General features: G+C 32.0%; 1 protein-coding gene across 2 annotated transcripts in view; it reads left to right on the top strand.

Annotated features, from left to right (window-relative positions):
* Positions 1–19,740, top strand: part of Ranbp16 (Ran-binding protein 16) — a 195,164-nt gene that overhangs the window by 160,570 nt on the left and 14,854 nt on the right. For both annotated transcript variants that reach the window (XM_085808991.1, XM_085808990.1), the window contains exon 24: positions 6,673–6,771. In XM_085808991.1, coding sequence (XP_085665117.1) covers positions 6,673–6,771 — 99 coding nt within the window. The remainder of the gene's footprint in view (positions 1–6,672; positions 6,772–19,740) is intronic.

The raw sequence follows: 19,740 nt of genomic DNA, 5'->3' as shown, positions 1-19,740 counted from the left end.
TATTTGCTGTTTAGAATTAATGTGCAACCATATAGCCAGTGCTTTTTATCTAGGCTGAACATTGCAAAATCCCTTACTGCACTGCTGTCTACCATGAAAACTGGCACAAAACTTGCAAAGTCAGAAGTATTAATACAATAAAAATGCAAATGCTTTTGGTCAGGCTGAGTACTGTACTGAGTGGTATTTCCTTATTTTGGTCATGATATATGTTTTCATTTACTATATGTTACCTTGTTATAAAAAATGATTTTTCTTTAACTATTTAACTATCCTCTTAATTAATGGAAGGTTAAAAAACAAAGGGTTTATTAGATAATTACACTAATCTAATAACGAAGTGTCCTTTAAATGCAGCTCAGATGTTTAACCCCTTGAATGAAATGCTTGAATTTTCTGTACAGTCAAAAGTCTTTAATCCGGACTCGTTGGAACTTTGGCGATTCCGAATTATCGATTTTTCCGGATTATAGATCATCAGTTTAAATCTGGTAACATGACATGCAGAAATTATAAAATTAAAAAATATGAAACCATAATTTATAAAATAATGAGCAATTATGACCTAAAGGGTATCAAAATTTACACACACACACACACACACACAAAAAAAAAGCTTAATATTTATTTGTTTACTTTATTAAACATTTCTTTCAACGCGCGCATGCGTAAAGCATACATTACGCATAGCCGAAATTAGAAAATTGCAACCAGAAAACTATTTGATTTGTATTCATGATATTTATAATGACGAGGAATTTGATTTAAATCATATCAAAGACGGAGCACATCGAGATGAAATACTGCACTTAGTAAGGAATTATAAGCCGAAAAAAATAAAACATCTGCCCTGAAGATAACGATAGTGGATAGTGCTGACAGATCAACTTCCAGTTCATTGCGCACCACGACGCCCCCCCCCGTGCAGAGCAGCGTAAAAATGATAAACAGATTTCAGAACGGTTAGATAAACAAAGGATATGCCTTTATCCAGCAATTTCACTTTTTGTTTGATAGACATTGAAACATACTTTCGTTTTGTAGATTCTTTGGGAGCTCCAGCATCGGAAATTCTATTTGACATAATCGAAAGTTCAAGCTTACTTTTATAAAATTGCTCTTACAGTCTGTAAAAAATAATAAGCCGGATCCAATTCGAAGATTAAGGAACAATGCAATCATCAACATTAACTGAAATAGATAATTAGATCATTTTAGCTTATACCGTCCGTTATACATTAAACGCGCATGCGAAAACGTATTCTGCGCTTGCGCACACACACATGCGCAGTCCTAAAGGTCTTACACGCACGCGTAAACGCCTATGCGCATGCGTCAATGCGGCACATGCACATAAAGTTTTTAGCTTTGAGGTCCGGATTATGGGTGTCCGAATTAACGACTTTTGACTGTACCAGATTATTGCTCCATTCTTGAATTTTCTCTACAAGATTATTCTTTGACAAGCTAAGCTTTTCACAGCATAGCTGCAAATTCTCCTGGTTTTGCATTTCTTAATAGATTGCCAAATCTCCCGGTTTTTTAGTCTTTACCAAGGAAAATGTTTCACAGCCATAAATTATATCTATTAAATTTATGAAACTTGTGCAAATTCCATTCACCTCACCTGTAATGACTTTCAACATAATTTTTCTTATTTTATTTCATCTGAATTCTCTTAATCAGTTGTAGAGATTTGTAGTACTTTTTATGAAAACTGAAGCAGTGTTAAATAATAAATGTACTTAATTTGTTTTAAATCAATAAATGGTACATTTTAAAGTTTATCCATACAGTAATACATTAATTATATTTTTGTAATACTTAAATGTACAAAGCTTCTATTTCCCTCGTGGGTCTTTCCTTGGTTATAAAAGTGTAATAAAAATTTTAAATGAAATTAGCCAAAGAGCATAAAATTTAAATTATTTATTTAATTAATTTGAAATTTAGTTTACATCAGAAATAATTCAGTAACATGTATTGGGCATTATAAATTGAATTGAAATCATTTTGGAGTTCTTTTGAAATGATGTTGCTATTCAGTGCAAAAAAACCTTCTTGAAACTCCTGGTTTTTCACGTTTTAAGGTTGGTACTTATATACTGGTAAGAATGCAATTGCTACTTAACAGATGAACATTCAACAAGTGTTATTTGCACTGTTGCTAGCAAAGAGAAGATGCATCATACTGTACTTCATCTGCCTTCCTTCATCTGCCTTATTTAAAGAAAATGGAAGCAGTGCATGTATTTTCGTAGAGTTGTGACAAAATCTGTATTGTACTGCAAGAATATAATGTGGTCCACTGCATATGCGATTACATGCTTTCTTATAGTTTGTAGTGCATCTAAGCATGCTGAGGTACAAAACTCATCAATCTGATTTGGTTATTCTGTTGTTTTAGTAAGTTATTATCACCATGATTTTAAATTTTACGTTGTTTTTATAATAGCTGTTAGACTTACCCTTGGTATAAATATCTTGAGGGTTAGAAGAGCTGGCACAACAATTTTTTCACTGGGGTTTCAGAACACAGGAAAATCATCCTGCTAGCTAAACTGCAATAAACAATAAATAAATGTAATAATTATCTTGATTAACAGATTTTGGATAGTTGTTTTGTGGCGTAGTTTGAATGATGAATAATGAGGGGGGGTGCTTGTAGATAGACATGACTGAATTTAACATAATTTTTCTTGCTGGACCGGAGTTTACATGAATATTGCCACCGCCAAGCATGTTCCTTTTCTCTACAGATATAGCCTGAAGCAGTTGCTATATTTGAATTCTGTATGGTAACAAGATTAGACACTTATGCAACACAGTTTTGCTCATTGGACATATGGCTGCAGTTTTTTGGACTGATTTTCCAGGGGAGTGACCAAATGTTTCCTAAATGACTTGGAAATTTGCTTCTGTTGTCATCCAACATTTTCGACTTTCCCATCCACAACACTACCTGTTCGTTTGAATTTCTCATATGATGTTTTATTATATTCAGTTGTGGATCATTAATGACTTGGAATTTGCACTGAAGGGTTTTTGTTGTTGTGATACTCTTGCCCATTTAGTAGAATTTCATTATAAGGAGAACCTTTCCTCCAACCAATACATTTTTTTTCAACACTTTCCTACAGAACTTCTGTTTGCTCTCTGCTGCTCATCCAGTATAGATAACACTCCTTTCAAGTCAAAACATCAACCCCTTCTTCAGATGCATAATTTGATAATTTGCATACTTCAAAACTGGATAGAACGGTAGAAGGGACTTATAGTGTCGTCTGTTGGAAAATCTTGGAACCGAAACCAGGAACTCCAGGAGGAAAAAAAAAAAAATGCTGCAAGAATTTTTTTTTAACCTTAATCATTTTCCTGTTATAAATTTTTGAAAAACCATCGGCCTGTTTTAGGACACCTAATATCTAGAAATGCATAATTGTAGAAGGTAGCAAAATTTAGTGAAACAGCACTATTTGGCAACTTCCAATGTTTTCAGAATTCACTTTTGGAAGCCTGGAAAGTTGCCGAGTTGATTTTGATTCATGCAACAAAAATGTAAAATAATGAAAGAAGCGATAACTAGTGAAAGATATATATTTTGGCTGTTAATACACAATAACTTAAAATGTAAAATTTAAGTAGGACTGATGAAAATTTAATCCTTTAATAGACAAACACAAACAATGCATTAAAATCATAGACAAAATAGTTTCAAATGGCTTTTCTCACTTATAAGTATGTAATGTTAAAAAATTTTGAGTGCAAAATCAATGTAAAAATATACAAATCTAAGGCTATTTAGTGATGTAGTGCTGTTTTGAAGATTTTTATTCCCCATATTTTATTTTTTTAAAAAAAATTCTATACAAGGTTAACAGCAAATTCTTTTATTTTTATGTATTTCTTGATCAGTAGATTCCTGTGGAATATTCTGAGAAAAGTTGTGTGTTCAAGACTGAAAGATCTTGTAGGTTTATAGCTGATACATTCTCATAAATTAAGATCTTTCTTTTTATCAGTACTTTTCCCATTTCTAAGTTTAATAATTCTCTACCCAAGCATTGGTATTTCTCACATTTTTATTGGTTGGATAATTCAGCTGAAACATAATAAGGAGTAAATGTTTTTTTATATATATTATTTTATATTGAGCAAGGCTGTGAAATGGCCAATAGTGCTGCCCAACTTGCTCCCTTTCATAGTAAAGTTTCAGTTGCAATTCTGTCCTAAGGAGAAAGTGCAAACAGTTGATATTAAGTTTTTGATATTTAGTATATATTAGTTTTAATATTAGTATTTTGGATATTTTTTTATTATGTCTTTATCAAAGCCGAGTTGTAGTAAAACTAAACGGAAAGTTCCTGATGAACATCGAAAGTTTCAAGAAAAGTGGGAATTGAAATATTTTTCCTGAGAAAGAAAAGGTAAAAGAATCTGTTTGATATGTAATAAATTTAAAGCATCTGAAACTGGAACTGAAGAAACAACAGCTGGTGTTTAGTAAAGTATCAAACGAAATGTAGTATCGGTGCATGCAAGTTATGTCTTCTCAGAGTTGATTGCTAAATATTCAGAACCTTTCATTAAAGGTGATTTCATCAAGGAATGTTTAACTAAAGCTGCAGAAATTTTTAATCAGGGAAATATGAAGTTTTTTCAAGAAATTTCTTTTGTTTTGAAATACAGTTGCAGAAAGAATTACTCACGTGGCTGTCAGATTAAGCGATCAGATCAAAGCAAAAATCACCCAGTTTTGAAGGATTTTTTATTGCATGTGATGAGAGTATGGACATTGGGATTGTAGCTCAATTAGCTGTGTTTCTTCGTGTTTGTTACCCAAATTTCAGCATTTTTGAGGAATTATTGGAAGTGGTACCAATGTATAGTACTACTACAGGACATGATATATTTGTTTGTGTTTATAAAATTTCACAAAACTATAATTTACCTCTGTCAAAATTAACTTCTATTGCTACAGACAGTGTTCCTTCTGTGATCAGAGGAAACAAAGGTTTTGTGGCATCAGTGCAAAAGAAAGCAAAGTGAACTTTATGATGGATCTCACGTTCATCACATGCATTATATTATATATCAAGAAATACTTTATAGTAAAATTGTGAACATGGAAAATGTGTTATCAAACATAAAAAAAAGTTATCAATTTTGTAAGATTTATAAGATCTTAAAATCATTAACAATTCTCTGCTTTCTTACATGAATTAGAATGCAAATAATCTGGTGTTCTACTGTACTGAGGCACATTGATTATCCTGCTCTAAAATTCTCAAACAAGTCTGGGATTTAAAGGAATAAATATGAGTTTTTAATCACTAAAAATCAAGACATACATTGGTTTTCTAATTCAACATGACTGCGAAATTTATTTTTCATGGTTGCTGTCACAAAACACTGAAAAACGTTTTGAATTTATCACTGCTAGGAAAAGATCGCATCATTACGAACACGTGTGAATGAGTTAAAGCATTCAAATATAAGCTAGTTCATTGGGAAAATCAATTAAAAAATGAGTATTTGACTCACTTCCCTACATGCAATATGAACAAATCAAGTTTAGGTGGAACTGTATCATGTAAAAAATACGCTGAAAGTATTCTAAGTTTTAAAGATGTATTTGAGGCAAGATTTGCAGATATTAAATCTTTGGAAGACAAATTTGTTTGTCCTACTTTCTCAATAAATGTAGAGTCAGTACCTAATCATATGCAAATGGAGGTAATTTGGATTCAGTGCGACTCAAATTTGAAGTAAATATTCACTGAGGTTTTTTGAGTACCTGAAATTTCCAAATATTTACCTGTCAGGCTTAAAAATACACGAAGTTTTGCAACTGAAATTATTTCAATGTTTGGAAGTACTTATCGGTCCAAGAAGTTTTTCCTATGAAAGGAATACCTTCTGTTTGATGAAGAATTAACGATGCTAACCATGGGTGATTTTTGAAAGTAATCACTGTGAGCAGTGTTTTCCCTGAAATAGATAAGATCATAGCAGAGAGGAAATGTCAAGGGTCAGAATAAAAAAAAAATTTTTTTTTTGGTTCTTTTTTATGACTATTTGTTGAAATAAACCTATGTTTCTGTAAAAATTAAAGTTTGTTTTTGGCGGCTCCTAAATCCTTTTAATTTGGCTCATTTTAGTTTTTGAGTTTGACACGCATGGCATAGAAGAAGAGCAGGAGGACTAATACAAAACTATAATGAATATGCTGTCCTGTAACAGATGTTTTAAACTATAGCTTTAAAAGTAATATGCTCTTGTGACTAACTGATCATAAAAGCGTCATATAGTATATATATATAACTGCAAGTGTAATTTGAAGTTTCTTGAAATTGGTGGCAAGTCTAGATTGCTAACTGGAGTCAATATGAATCAGCATTGCTAGTGCTTTATTTCATAAAAAAATCTGAAATAACTTTCAGATCTTGGTAATTATCTCTTTAAAAATTCTAACACTTCATGATCTATTAACTTCTTGAAAATATTTCTAAGTTAAAACCTGCCACTCGACAGAATAATTTGTGTTTTTTAAAAGGAAAATAGTAAATTTTGCAGGAATGTTTTCTTTTGAATGTGTATAGTTTTTGTGTATTGCTATTTTACAAACTTCTCAAATTTAATACCCTCTTTCCCCTCTTCCTTTTCATCTAGATGCTGAGTACAAACTTAAATATTGTGATATTTGAAGAGTGTAGAAATCAGTGGTCGATGTCTAGACCTTTATTAGGCTTAATTTTATTAAATGAAGAGGTAAGAACATTTGTATTCAACATTTCAGATTTTTGTTATTTGTACAAAGTTTTAAAATGTTTCACTTTGAATCTGTAAGAACATTTGTATTTAACATTTCAAGTTTTTACTATTTGTGCAAAGTTTTAAATTGAAATGTCTCATTTGAACTTGTAAACATGCAAAGCTTTTGTTAATTTTTAATGTTTAAGTAATAATATAATTATTAATAGTTAATCTGACACTGTGGGAAAGGCTGTGTGAGCAAAGCATGCTTTTTATCGTCTGGCTGTAAATTTTTTGAAGTTTTCTCCATGTATATCTAATTAATCTTTATTGAAATGATGCTTGTTACAAAAGTTAGCATACTAACTTCTGTAAATTGGTTGGCAGTTTTCTTTTAAATGTATGCAAATTCTTGTTTTATTATTATTATTGTTGTTATTATATTTTTAAATACATAATACATTACATAAATTAATAAAACATGTGCTAAATGTTAGTTTTTTAATCTTGCGTCTTCTTTATAAATATGTTTCATATTAGTCAGTGTTTCTGATGATAATTTTATTCTTTCTCTCCGGTTTATATAACAGCCATACTGTGACCCAGTTTATTATTTTGAGCTTGCATTTTTTTATATTATTAGTATTTTCTTTTATAGCAAAACCATTCATTTTCCCAAACTTCTTTACCTGTTTTCAGGAAATATATTTCTCTTTTTCAAAGTATTTGTTTTACTTGGACTTTCTTAGAATTGTGCATACAGACTGTTCAGTTTTTCATTTTATCTAACGATATGTTGAAAAACAGATCATTTAAAAAAAAAAAAAAGGTTTGGAATTGTAAGCATGCAAATTTTAAAGACTTTAATTCCTCTCCCCCTTATTTGGAGAAAAATTGATTTAAGTATTTGAATTTGTGAAGAAAAATTGACTTAGGTATTTTATGTTTTATTATGCAGGTTTTTACTAAAATTACAAAAATTATCTTTAGAAAAAGCTGCTACCATGGACATTAAGAAAAAGTAGCATTAAGGCATTAAAAGGTAATGCTTACCCAAAAAAAAAAAAAAAAAAAAAAAAAAAAATCATTAATAGAAATTGTTTTTGTTAAGGAACTCAGCATACCTAAGGACCTCTTTAAATGCACCTGGTATTGCCAAAGGTAAATCTGTAAATACAGTGCATAGTTGAAAGAGAAAGTAAATTAGTACATCAGACTGAAGTGTAATTAATTTGATGGCTTAAATGACCAAAGGGGAATAGGAACCATATTTGATACTGTTGCACTTTTATTCTGTAATGATTAATATTCATAGTGATAATGATCGAAGTTTTATAAGTAACGAGATTATTATTACAGCTTTGATACTGATGTTTACTAAATGTTGATACTAAAGACAGTGGTCCATTATTATTTCTTGTGAAGTTATTTGACTGCAAAATTTTTTTTAAGAATAAGATTTGTAACTTTTGCTACTAGTGTAGTACAAATTAATTTTAACATTTAAACATTGTCATGATTTTAGATGTGTTATAGTGCTAATAAGTAAGTACAAAAGCAGTACTTCCTACTATAGAATTAATGTGTATTAAATTTTAATGCTCTTAAGGTCAAGACTGCCAGTAGGATTTGTGTATTATTATTATTTATTCTATCCAGAATCAGTTGAACTTTGTGTGATAGTTATAAAATTACTGCATTCTGAGTTTTATTACTGTTAGAAGCAACATTGGTATGATTATAGTTCTTGTAATATAAGCTAGTGATATGAAATTTTAAAGTTACAGAAATGTGATTTGGGGGTAAAGGGAAAAACTGATTTGTGTGATCTTGTAAATCTTGTGAACGGAAGTTACAATGAATTTAAAGCTTTTATGGACAAAAGCTATGACTGAAAACAGAGCCATGTGGATAAGGAATATTTTTAGTTTATAATAATAAAAGGGGAATGGTAAAGAAGCTAGGGAAATGAGGGCAGTTTGAATCAAAGAACTTAAAAATTCCAAAAATTATTAAATCTTTGATGCCCAGGATATCAAAAAACTCAAAGTCTGTCAGATATGCTCTGTAAGAAGATAATGAATGCTATTTAAAATTTTGAACCATGCATACTGAAATGACAGACTCTAAAGCTTATAAGTGCCATAGAAATGTAGACATTGTCCAGAAAAGCCACTGAGAATCGTCTAATATTAAGGCAAGCAAAGGAAAATGAAATAAGATAAAGTAAGAAATTTAGCTTCATACAGACTGCTGTGAAATTATGCATAATGCAGAAGTCATTCTATTAATTTAAATCATATTAATTTTTGATGGAATGTTAAGGTAGCATCAAGTCCAGTTCTGTATCAACTCACCAGCTAAATACTCTACTTAATCATGCAAGTGTAGTGAGCTGAATTTTAAATGATGATATGGGTTAAACTTAAAAGTCTAACAGAAAGTTGCAATCTAACAAAGATGTAATAGATTGAAATCATATATTGTTGAGTAATGAGCTTTTTCTTGGAAATGAAACAGAATTTAAAACCAGAATTGCTTGCAAAGAGAAAATGGAATTTATTTTATACTTTTCATAAAAATGAAATAGTTTTCCTAAATTTAAAATTCTCAGACTTCAGTTATTTGAAAAATTAAGGCAGTGTTCAGCACTGAGGTTATTCCGAAAGATCATATTTTGTCAAATACTTTAAGCATTTTTGAACCCAAAAAGGAATTATATATTACCATTTTTATTGCAGCTTTGGACCTCAAAGGAGGTTAGACATAAAGAGGGTTCATAGAAATCAAATGGGACTAAATACTTTATGAGCTGATCAAAGATTCCTTAAGTAAAGTGATTTCCAAGGACTAGGATTCAAAATCTCAGGGTTTTACAGAAATTGAAGGAAAATTAAACACTGATATCATTTCTGAAGATCCAGTTGAATATTTAAGGTGATTTGAAATTGAAAAGTGTGTCCATAAGAAAACAGGTTTCCATAATCATGATTCAAAGGCTCAAAATATTTTGAAGAATGAAGCAGCATTGGGTGCTGAGGGCATCCTTGAGGATAGGATGAAATTGTTTACTTGTGAAGTTGCAAAATGCAGAGTTCAACTGAATTTTAAAATATTTCTTCAATCAGATTTCATTAGCCGCAAACATTTTGTAAGCAGATTAATAGACATTGATGAGTTTGATAATGTTGTAAATGAGTAATAGTATTGAGACTGGAACTTGTTCATTCTGAGAAATATTTTCACTTAAATATTTTTCTGCAGGTTATCAGTCTTTATAAAGAAATTTTCAGAATTATTTATCTTAGAACTGCTTACGTGTACGTCGGTTTCCCCTGATGCCTACATGAATTTTTTATTATGAAATATACATTATGTTGAAATATGATTTATAGAAGTTAAGTTGAGTTAAATAATTGCATTTCATACATTTTTCATGGTGGGGGCACTGTAGACCATTTTTGCGATTTATTGTTTAAATTTTGCTATTTCCTCAAACTGTTACAGTAATAATATTATTCAAAAATTTATTGGTATTGATATTTACTCTAATTATGTATTTTTACTATTGGGAGCATCTTGCATCAATGTCCAATGCTGTATTTATTTATGTTAACTAAATACAGTTGAACACAAAATTGTACTTCTTCACATACGTTAGCACCGGTAGTATTCAGTGATTGACAGTGTGGTATGCCGTGGGCACATGCTGGAATTTGGGTCTGTAGTGTTGCTTAAAGTGAATGTGGTTTCTGAGAGTGATCAGTATTCAGTAGTTATGGATCAAAGGCATCATTTGTGTGAAGGTTAGAAGTGGTGAATAATTGGTAGAATCGAGAGAGGTCAAACACAAATGGAGGTCTTCCAAGATTTGAATATCCCTCAAAGTGTCATATCAAGAGTTTGAAACCACTTTTTAAGTACTGGCTCAGTTGATCAACAACCTGGTCAAGGGCAACCAAGAGCAACAACTGCATCAGAAGAACATTTTCTTTTGTAGTCAGCTTGAAGAAACTATGATGCAACTACAAGAGATTTTGTTTTAGACCTTCAGGTGCCACAGGAGCTTAAGGAGGTTGGCCTGTATGCAAGAAAATCGATGGTTTGTGTCCCAATCAATCCAGCTACCAGAGGGGCCCATTTAAACTGCTGCCGTCACCATGTTCACTGTAGCCAAGATGAGTAGGAACGAGTATTATTTATTGACAAGACCAGATATAGTCTGAAAAGTGATTTTAAATTGGTTTTGATCTGGAGAGAGGAAGGAACATGCAGCTAGCCTTCCCTTATCTATGAAATATCTCATTTCCATGACCACAATTTAATGGTTTGGAGAGGAATTGATTATAAATGGCTACACTGAGCTGCCTATCTTTGAAGGAGGTTCTATAACCACTCGGAGATATGTAACCTATGTACTGGAACCCGAAGTTAAATCTGTTTACGGGTGCTCTTGGCCCATAGTTTTTGACAGTGCTCATCTTTATCAAGCATATCTGGTGTTAGAATACTTGCAAACAGAAGATATCACTCAAATGGATTGGCCCTCCTTACTCTCCCATCTTGAACTTGATTGAGCATATATAGGATGTCTTAGTGCACCAAATTATTACATGCCAAATTAATTTATGAACTCTCCTGGCACTGAAAAGTGCACTTTTAAAAGAGTGGCCTGCAATTCTTTAGGGCTTGATCAACACTTTGGTATAGTCTGTGAAATCAAGATTTGAGCCATGCATATCTCTTCAAGCGTCCATATGCCATATTAAAGAAATATGTTTTCTACAAGAGGTGACTTAATTTTCCATCATTTTGCAGTTTCCTTAAATTTGGTTTTAATTTCAATATTTTGAGTATTATCATTTGTCAAACATTATAATGTATGTTAACTAATAGTTTTGTATAAACTTCTATTAATAATTTTTCATTATCTGATTCGTTAGTATCAGTTACTTTTTATATCTGTCGTTATCCTTTAATTTTAATGACCACTGTGTGATCTACAACATTTATTTTGAAATGCTTCACTGAGCTAGAAATGGAATAAAACTGTTTGTAGTTTCTTCTATTAAGCAAAAAGGAAAACCTTTTTTTTCCTAGAACATTGTTTGACATTATGACCTTGTTTTTTAATCTTCTTTGTTTTACTCTATGTTGTATTTATTTACTTGTTATTTTGAAACATGGTAATAAGCTCTGAATGATTCAAAATTTAACCCTCTGAGTGTTACAGGTTTAAGCCCTGAAATTTCTGAGTGTTATAGGTTTAAGCCCTGAAATAAGTTTTTCAAAATATCATAAATAAATGGTACCGTAATTTCCGGAAGAAACGCTGCGGCGTTTCTACCCATGCGGCATTTCGGTGCACTAAAAATAAAATATTTCCTATGATGGTCATTGTACATGGTTTGGATGACCTTGTCATTGTGCATAGACTGGTGCTGTTCCCACACAAAAGACCACTCAGTTGCTTTTTGCGAACGTTATTTTGTTTACATTCTTTCCCTTGAACGGACCTACATGCCTTATTCACCCTAAACGAGATCTCAGAACAATAACATTCTTCCCCCTTTCAAATCAATATTCTCATCAGTTTGAATAGTCTCTCTCCTCTGCCATTCGATGAATCTTCCAGGACCCATCCTCTCCCCACCCCTGCCTTTTCTGCAATTTTTTTCAAAGGCGGACACGACTCCACCTGCCTCGAAATAACGAACTCTGACGTATTTCCCCTTCAGCATGAATGGATTTTTCTTGGCATTCTGCCAAATACAGATCCCATCAGTTTGAGTACAAGTACTTGTTGGATAGTTTTTAATTAGGGAGCGGAAAATTTTTGAAAATGTCTCTAAACGGCACAGAAGCTATACATTTCTTACCTTTAATTTATTTTTGAGTTATGGTTTCATTTCATGCATTTTTCTTAACTGGTATGTCATATATCAGGACTTAGGTTGAGTTTTTGCATCTATACGGCCCACGACGATGTCATGCGCAATTTAATCTATTGCGGCATTTACGCTGATGCGGCGTTTCTGTGTAATTTAAATTTTTTCCCGCCATTTTTCTCAAGTGCGGCATTTACGCTGATGTGGCGTTTCTGTGTAATTTAAATTTTTTTTCCCGCCATTTTTCTCGAGTGCGGCGTTTACGCTGATGCGGCCTTTCTTCCAGAAATAACGGTATTTTCTTTACTGTATTTAAAAAACAACTCTGGCACTTTGTACCTTGACTCCTTTTTTTCTAGTATACATCCATACATCCAACTCGTAATTGGATACATTAAAAGATGGCAGAAATTTTCATGTGTAACAAATTCGAAAGCCAGCTTTCTATATGAAATTTTCCATCCGTAATGCTGAGGAAAATTGTAATGATTATCTCTTGTTTCTCATTACATTATTCTTTGTGTTTGAGTTTTATGTGTTTTACTGTGTTGTTGGTTTGGATATTATGTCATGATACATTTGTTTGGATTTTTTTCTTTGAATTTGGTTCACGGTGTGAAATCGTGTATTTACAGTTAATTTAACTGCACAGAATATTTTTGAAAGGGGTGCTGTAATTAATTATTTTTTTTTACAGATATCTTTTGGCGAGAAATCAAATAAATGTAACACTTTGGTCCACTATATGGCCCACCAGCAGCTGAGCAGTAAAATTGCTCAGCATTGGTGGTTCGGACCTGTGCTCAATTCCAATAAATGGGCTGGCTGCATAAGCATTTTCGTGGTCTTCTGTATGTTTAACGTATATTCGGGTCAGTTTCTGTTAGTCCTCAACAAATTCATCGCTTCCCTTAGGCAGATATCCCTAGTGTACTTTGCCACAATAAATTAAACTTGACCAGTAGTCGTAACAGTTTTATTTTTTGAAATAGTGAAATCAGCGTGTCATGAATTTGCTTAGTTGTTGATGTGACATATTGTTGAGAAGATCCAGATGACGTCAAAGACCTGTCTTTTTCAACAGTTGCATTAGAGGGAATATTTTATTGATCAAAAGATGCAATTTATTTGACTCTATTTTCCTTTAACGAGAGACTCTTGCACTTCATTAGAGAAAAGTCCCATTATTAAGCTTTGCATTAATATATAACATAAATACTTCTATGAAAGATAATTGCAAAATTAGCCCTATTTTGTTTTCTATTCATGTCACAATGAAAAAATAAAAACATATTGAAGCAAAGTGTTGGAGTCAGTTGTTCGGAAAAAGATGAAGCTAAATTTTGAAACTATTTAGCTTGAAAGATACATACTGTAGAATTTACAAAAAAAAAAAAAAAAAAAAAAAAAAAAGAAGAAGAAGAAGAAGAAGAAGAAACAAGAAAACAGTTGATATGCAACAGCCAAAACGCAAGAATAATGAAATTGCAGATGAAGGAAATTCATTTAATTGTCTTTTGCTTGGTTTTATTTGCATATATAAACAGAATTCATATATGTGGGCCTTTATTGCAACAGAAAGTTTAAGAAATCACTGAATGATTAAGAAAGACAAACAGCAAAACTTTGAATGGCTGACGTGAAAAAATTTTACCAACACATATGTCTTATTTAAATCTGTTTTTTGGCAGTGGATCCGTAGTTAGTTGATGAATGCTTAGTTGGATGCTGTTTTTCCAATTTTCAAACTAAAGCTTTTACAATCTGAATGTAACTATCTTTTTTCTTTCGAGTGCTATTGAAAAGAGGAAAATTATTATTGGTTTCTGAAATGATTGACAATGATGTTATGCTTGGAATACAAACTGGAGCTGGAAAACCATTTGTTATAAGAATGGCAAAAAAGCTAGCATATTTAACCTTCCAAGCATTAGAGATTTGGCCCTAAAAATTCAAAGTTCCCCAGAATATTATGAATAAGTGCCATTTTCTTGATTATAATTCTAAAATTACCCTCTCATTTTTTACCTTGACTCCTTTTCTCCTGATATACGTCTAACCTGAAATCACATAGATCAGGATCTGGCAGAAATTTTCATCTGTGATGAATGAGAAAGCTATCCTTTGATGTGGAATTTTACAGCCCTTCAACATGTAATCTTAATTTGGACTGTAAATCTTAATTTGGTATGCACTAGGAAGTCGACAGTTTGGTGTTTATGGTATCAAAAACTTTCATCAAATTTGCTGCTTGAGTGAAAAATGTAAAAAATGAAATGGAATTTTTCTCCTCTCAGCATTCTGTTTTGTGTAACATAGTTAAACAAACAAACAGGCAGGCAAAGATTAAAATACTTTCAGCACTACTGTATTAGCCATTATGGAATGATTCAAGCATTCAAGATGATGTACAGAAACCTACTGTTATGTCCCCCCCCTTGGCAAATTTAGAGCATATGAAATCCTTTATCATTCTAATTATGACTTGTTGAATGTTTGAAGTTCTTAAAAGTATCAGTTTCAAGATTTGTGCACAAGTGCTTCAGATAGTTGAAATTTATCAAAATTTTATCTGGGACTCCTCTTCTTTATTGACCATAACATTCAAAGTAAACCAGCTTCATATCTAAGAGTTCAAAAATGTCTGTCATTGCTTAAACATTTAGTTCATTCCCAAAAGAGAATTAATTATGCTATAATGGGGTCCATCTCATTGTTGCATACCTAGTAATGGCAGTGTTTTCTGGCAGAGAAAGGCATCCAAATTGTTCAATGTACTTTATGTAAAACGTGTTTTCATACGGCTTGCAAAACAGCGTTAAAGGTAGTCTGGAGCAAGGGTTTTAGTGATTTTTCAGATTATCCTTGAGACACTGCAGTAGCTGCACTTGGATTGTAGTCTGGCACGATTTTTGGCTGTACATTTGAAGAAGATTGGGATTTTAACAGCATATTCTCTCTCTCTGTAATTTGAGCTGCATGGTTTGTGATAATTTCTTCTCTGTTCTACTTTAACAGAGACTCTCAGGAATATGTTAACGTTAAAAAAAAAATAAGTTTTGTTTTTACTTCTGTATTTTATTGCCTAAAGACAACGTTTCAAGCATTTTTGGAAATTTAAAAAATAGAGCAAAAGTTTGATGAATGACTTGGAAAGAAGTTAGAAAAAGTAAGACATCGTGCTGTAGGTTGAATCACTTAATAGTGAAGGTAAAATGAAAGGAGTACATTGCAATTGATGTAAATTTATGTACAAAAGGGATGAAATCTGGAAATAAGACATTTCTATTAAGAAAATACACATGATGTTGAATAAAATGTAGAAGCTGTAGGAGCAAGTAATACAGAGGCATTGAAATATATAGAGGCTTATAAAATTATTCAATAATTCATATGCATTTTTATGGAGCCATTATAGAATTCATTTCAAGAAACATTTTGGCAAATATATGCAAACTAAAAAAAAAAAAAAAAAAAAAAAAAAAAAAAAATTGTGAATATATAACTTATACAGATCTTGGCTCATTCATCCTCGATTACTTTTTTTATATGTGCTACTATTAATTATTGGAAGTCCTTTAATTTTACATTTTAATGATTTCTGACCCAGGGAATATCAAGACCATATATATCATTCAAATCTGTCAACTTTGATTGTTTGATAGATGCGATTTTGAGGTTCAACATATATATATATATATACACATAATTAAAGAAAGGAGAACAAAGTAAAAAAGACCTTTGTGTATATATTGTTGCCCAAGTCCAGTTGGCACTAGGCCTAGTTGGGACAGTTGCGCCAATGCAGTATTTAGCATGATGCCTGAACTGACTCCAGACAGGGAAATGAGTGTTTCTATTTTGTGAAGCCTCAGCTGAGTTTGTTCTCTTCATTTTGAGACCACTATTTTCACACTAGATGACATTATCGGTTCGACATTTTTACTGATTTGAGTCAGGTGGGCATGGGCGTGTGCAACTGCTCAGCTACGACACGTTTTGGGAATGTTGCTTTCACACAGTACTTTTGGTTGTTTTTCTGTGAATTTTATACCAAAAAGTTTTCTTTCTTTCTTTCTTTCTTTCTTTTTTCTTTTTCTTTTTTTTTTTTTTTTTTTACAAAGTCTGATTCAGATGTTGAAAAGGAATATAGTTTAGGTTCTTCAGAATCGGATACCGATATTTCTACCAATGAATGTATGGAAAGTAATGATGATAGTGATATTTCTTCATGTAGCGATTGGAAGCCATCTTGTGTGAATAACCTTCCTCCTGCCCCTCCAAAGTTTCCATTTTGTCCAACACAAATAAGTGCAATTAGTACTTCAAATTTCATACAAAAACCTGACTGTTTTGAGCTTCTTAATTTTTGCATATTATTACCACAGAAACTAACAGAAATGCAGAACACTGTATTCAAAGCCGAACCCTAAAATTAAAAACAGAGCAAAAACTTGGTTCCAACGAATGAAAATGGAAAAAATTTTCTTGCCTAGCATATTCTGCAAGGTATTGTAAAGCAGCTGGTTGTAGAGATGTTTTGGTCAAAAAAGGAATGTATTGAAATCTGCAATTTTATGATGCAGGATAGGTTTCGGATAATAATAAAACAAAATCTGGCATTTTGTGAAAAATGAAGGTATTGATCTACTGACACATCCTAATGCAAAATTTTATAAACTTGGCCAATTTTTCAATATCTGAGTGAAAAATTTTCTTCACTATGCATTTCAGATTGCGATGTCACTGTAAATGAAAGTTTGATGCTCTATAAAGGTAGATTGGGAATGAATCAAATACATGCCACTAAAAAGATCTTGCTTTGGGATCAAGGCGTATAAGACTGGATATATTTTTTCCAGTATTATTTACACAGGAAAGGGCGCAAAGCTTGATAGTGATTTTGAATATCTTGGTATGTATGGTCACGTTATGTTGCTGATGAAACCACTGCTAGGCAAAGGATATTGTCTGATTACCAACAATTATTATACTTCTCTACAGCTGGCCGATGTACTGGTGCATGTTGCACCAGTACCAACATATACAGCACAGTATGTGCAATTAGGAAGGAGCTGCCATCGGATTTAAAAAAAAAAAAAAAAAAAAATGAAAGGTGACATTCTCATTTTTCAACATGTGATTGCTATAAAATGGCATGACATAAAGGATATTTGCATGGTTTCTTCAGTCCATACTGCAGAAATTATGGAGTTAAAAGATAAAAAAAAGAAATTAGAATTTAAAGCAGTTCAGGCCTACAAGAACATTATAGGAGGTGTTGATAAAGTTGATCAACATTTTACAGACTACCAGGTAAAAATTATTACCTAAAGATAGTTTTCCATCTCCTAGACTAGGCATTATGGAATTCTTTCATTATGTATAACTCAGCAGGAGGGGCAAAAAATAATGTGAACTACAGAATAGCAATTGTGAAACAAATTGTTGAACAAAATGAGCCAAATGTTCAGTTACCAAGACCAAGCTATCCTAATACAATACAAGTGTCTAATCCGGACGTCCATAATCCGGAATGATCTATAATCCGGACCCCAAAGCTACAAACTTTATGCGTATACATTTATTCATGTGCATATGTGCAATTGCGTAAATGCATTATGCGCATGTGTAAACGCATATGCGCATGCATATCCGCAATTGCATAATGCGTTTACGCATGCACATTTGATGTATAACGGATGGTATAAGCTAGGCTAAAATTATATAAGGCATTTCAGCTAATGTTGCAGATTGTGCTGTTCCTTAAACTTCTGATTGGATCCGGCTTATTACTTTTTGCAGACTGTTAGAGCAATTTTATAAAAAGTAAGCTTGAACTTTCTATTATGTCAAAAAGAGTTTCAAATTCCGGAGCTGCCAAAGGATCTACAAAGCGAAAGCATGTTTCGATGTCCATCAAGCAAAAAGTGAAATTGCTTCAAAAAATGGATAAAGGCATATCCGTCTCAAAATTATGCAAGGAGTATGACATTGGAAAGTCAACTGAATATCACATAAACAAAAAGAAAAAGGAACTTTTTGAATATTTTGTGGATTCTGACACCCAACTTGCAATGACTAAAAGAAAAAGGGTTCGTTATGCTAAAAGTGACAATCATGACAAAGTGATGAATGTTTAATAAACAAAAAAATATTCTTTTTTTTTTTGTGTGTGTGTGTGTGTGTGTGTGAATTTTGATACTTTTTAGCTCATAATTACTCTTTGTTTCATAAATTACGATTTCATATTTTTAATTGTATAATTTCTGCATGCCATCTTACAAGATTTAAATTGATGATCCATAATCCGGAAAAACCCCTAATCCGAAATCGCCGAAGTCCCGACGAGTCCGGATTGCGGATGTTGTACAGTTGAGAAGAGGGTGTGACATGAGTTTATTATATATGGGCTTGTGTGCAGTACCATGTTTTGGTATATGTAATACCATAAAAGGTTTATGAAATTTGAATATTTAAAATCGTATTGTCATATTAACACTGGTTTATGTTATATTTAAGCTGTAAATGAATAATATTTTTGTAATCCATTACTTTATGTGCATGTCAAAATAGTCAATATAGTAGTTATAGCATTTAAAATTTTACTTTTTTACTAAATAAAAATTTTCTAACTTTTATATTAATATAAAGAACAAAATTAAACATTAAAAAAAGTCTTAATTTTTGGTGCGTATTTCTGAAATGTATATCATAATTAAGGCATTTAAAGTGCACCTGAAAGATTAGGGAAATACGTATCTTGGTGGATGCATTTCGCTAGTATTATATTGTGTCTGAACGTGGAAAGAACTGTGCTGGATACCTTGTTAAAGGCTCTGCTTTGTTGTACATGCTGCATCAACCAATGATAGTATCAGTGAACTCCAGTTAAGAAGAATTATCTCAACATTTTTTGAAACATAACTTTAGGCGCTTTTATCTAATTTTTTTCATTACAAAATTAAAGTTGCCACAAATTTGAGAAAACTGCACAACAAATAAGTAACACAGTCTAACCACTGAAGGCAGTTATTATTACTAAATGCAGTAGTGTGACAAACAGTTTACAAATATTAGAATAGGAAAGGAAAAA

Source organism: Stegodyphus dumicola, chromosome X2 (assembly GCF_044657685.1).
Source record: "Stegodyphus dumicola isolate Sdum_Otavi_A_Nest chromosome X2, ASM4465768v1".
In the NCBI taxonomy this organism is placed as follows: domain Eukaryota; kingdom Metazoa; phylum Arthropoda; class Arachnida; order Araneae; family Eresidae; genus Stegodyphus; species Stegodyphus dumicola.
The sequence above is the reverse complement of the archived record's forward strand: the minus strand, read 5'-3'. Positions and strand labels throughout refer to the sequence as shown.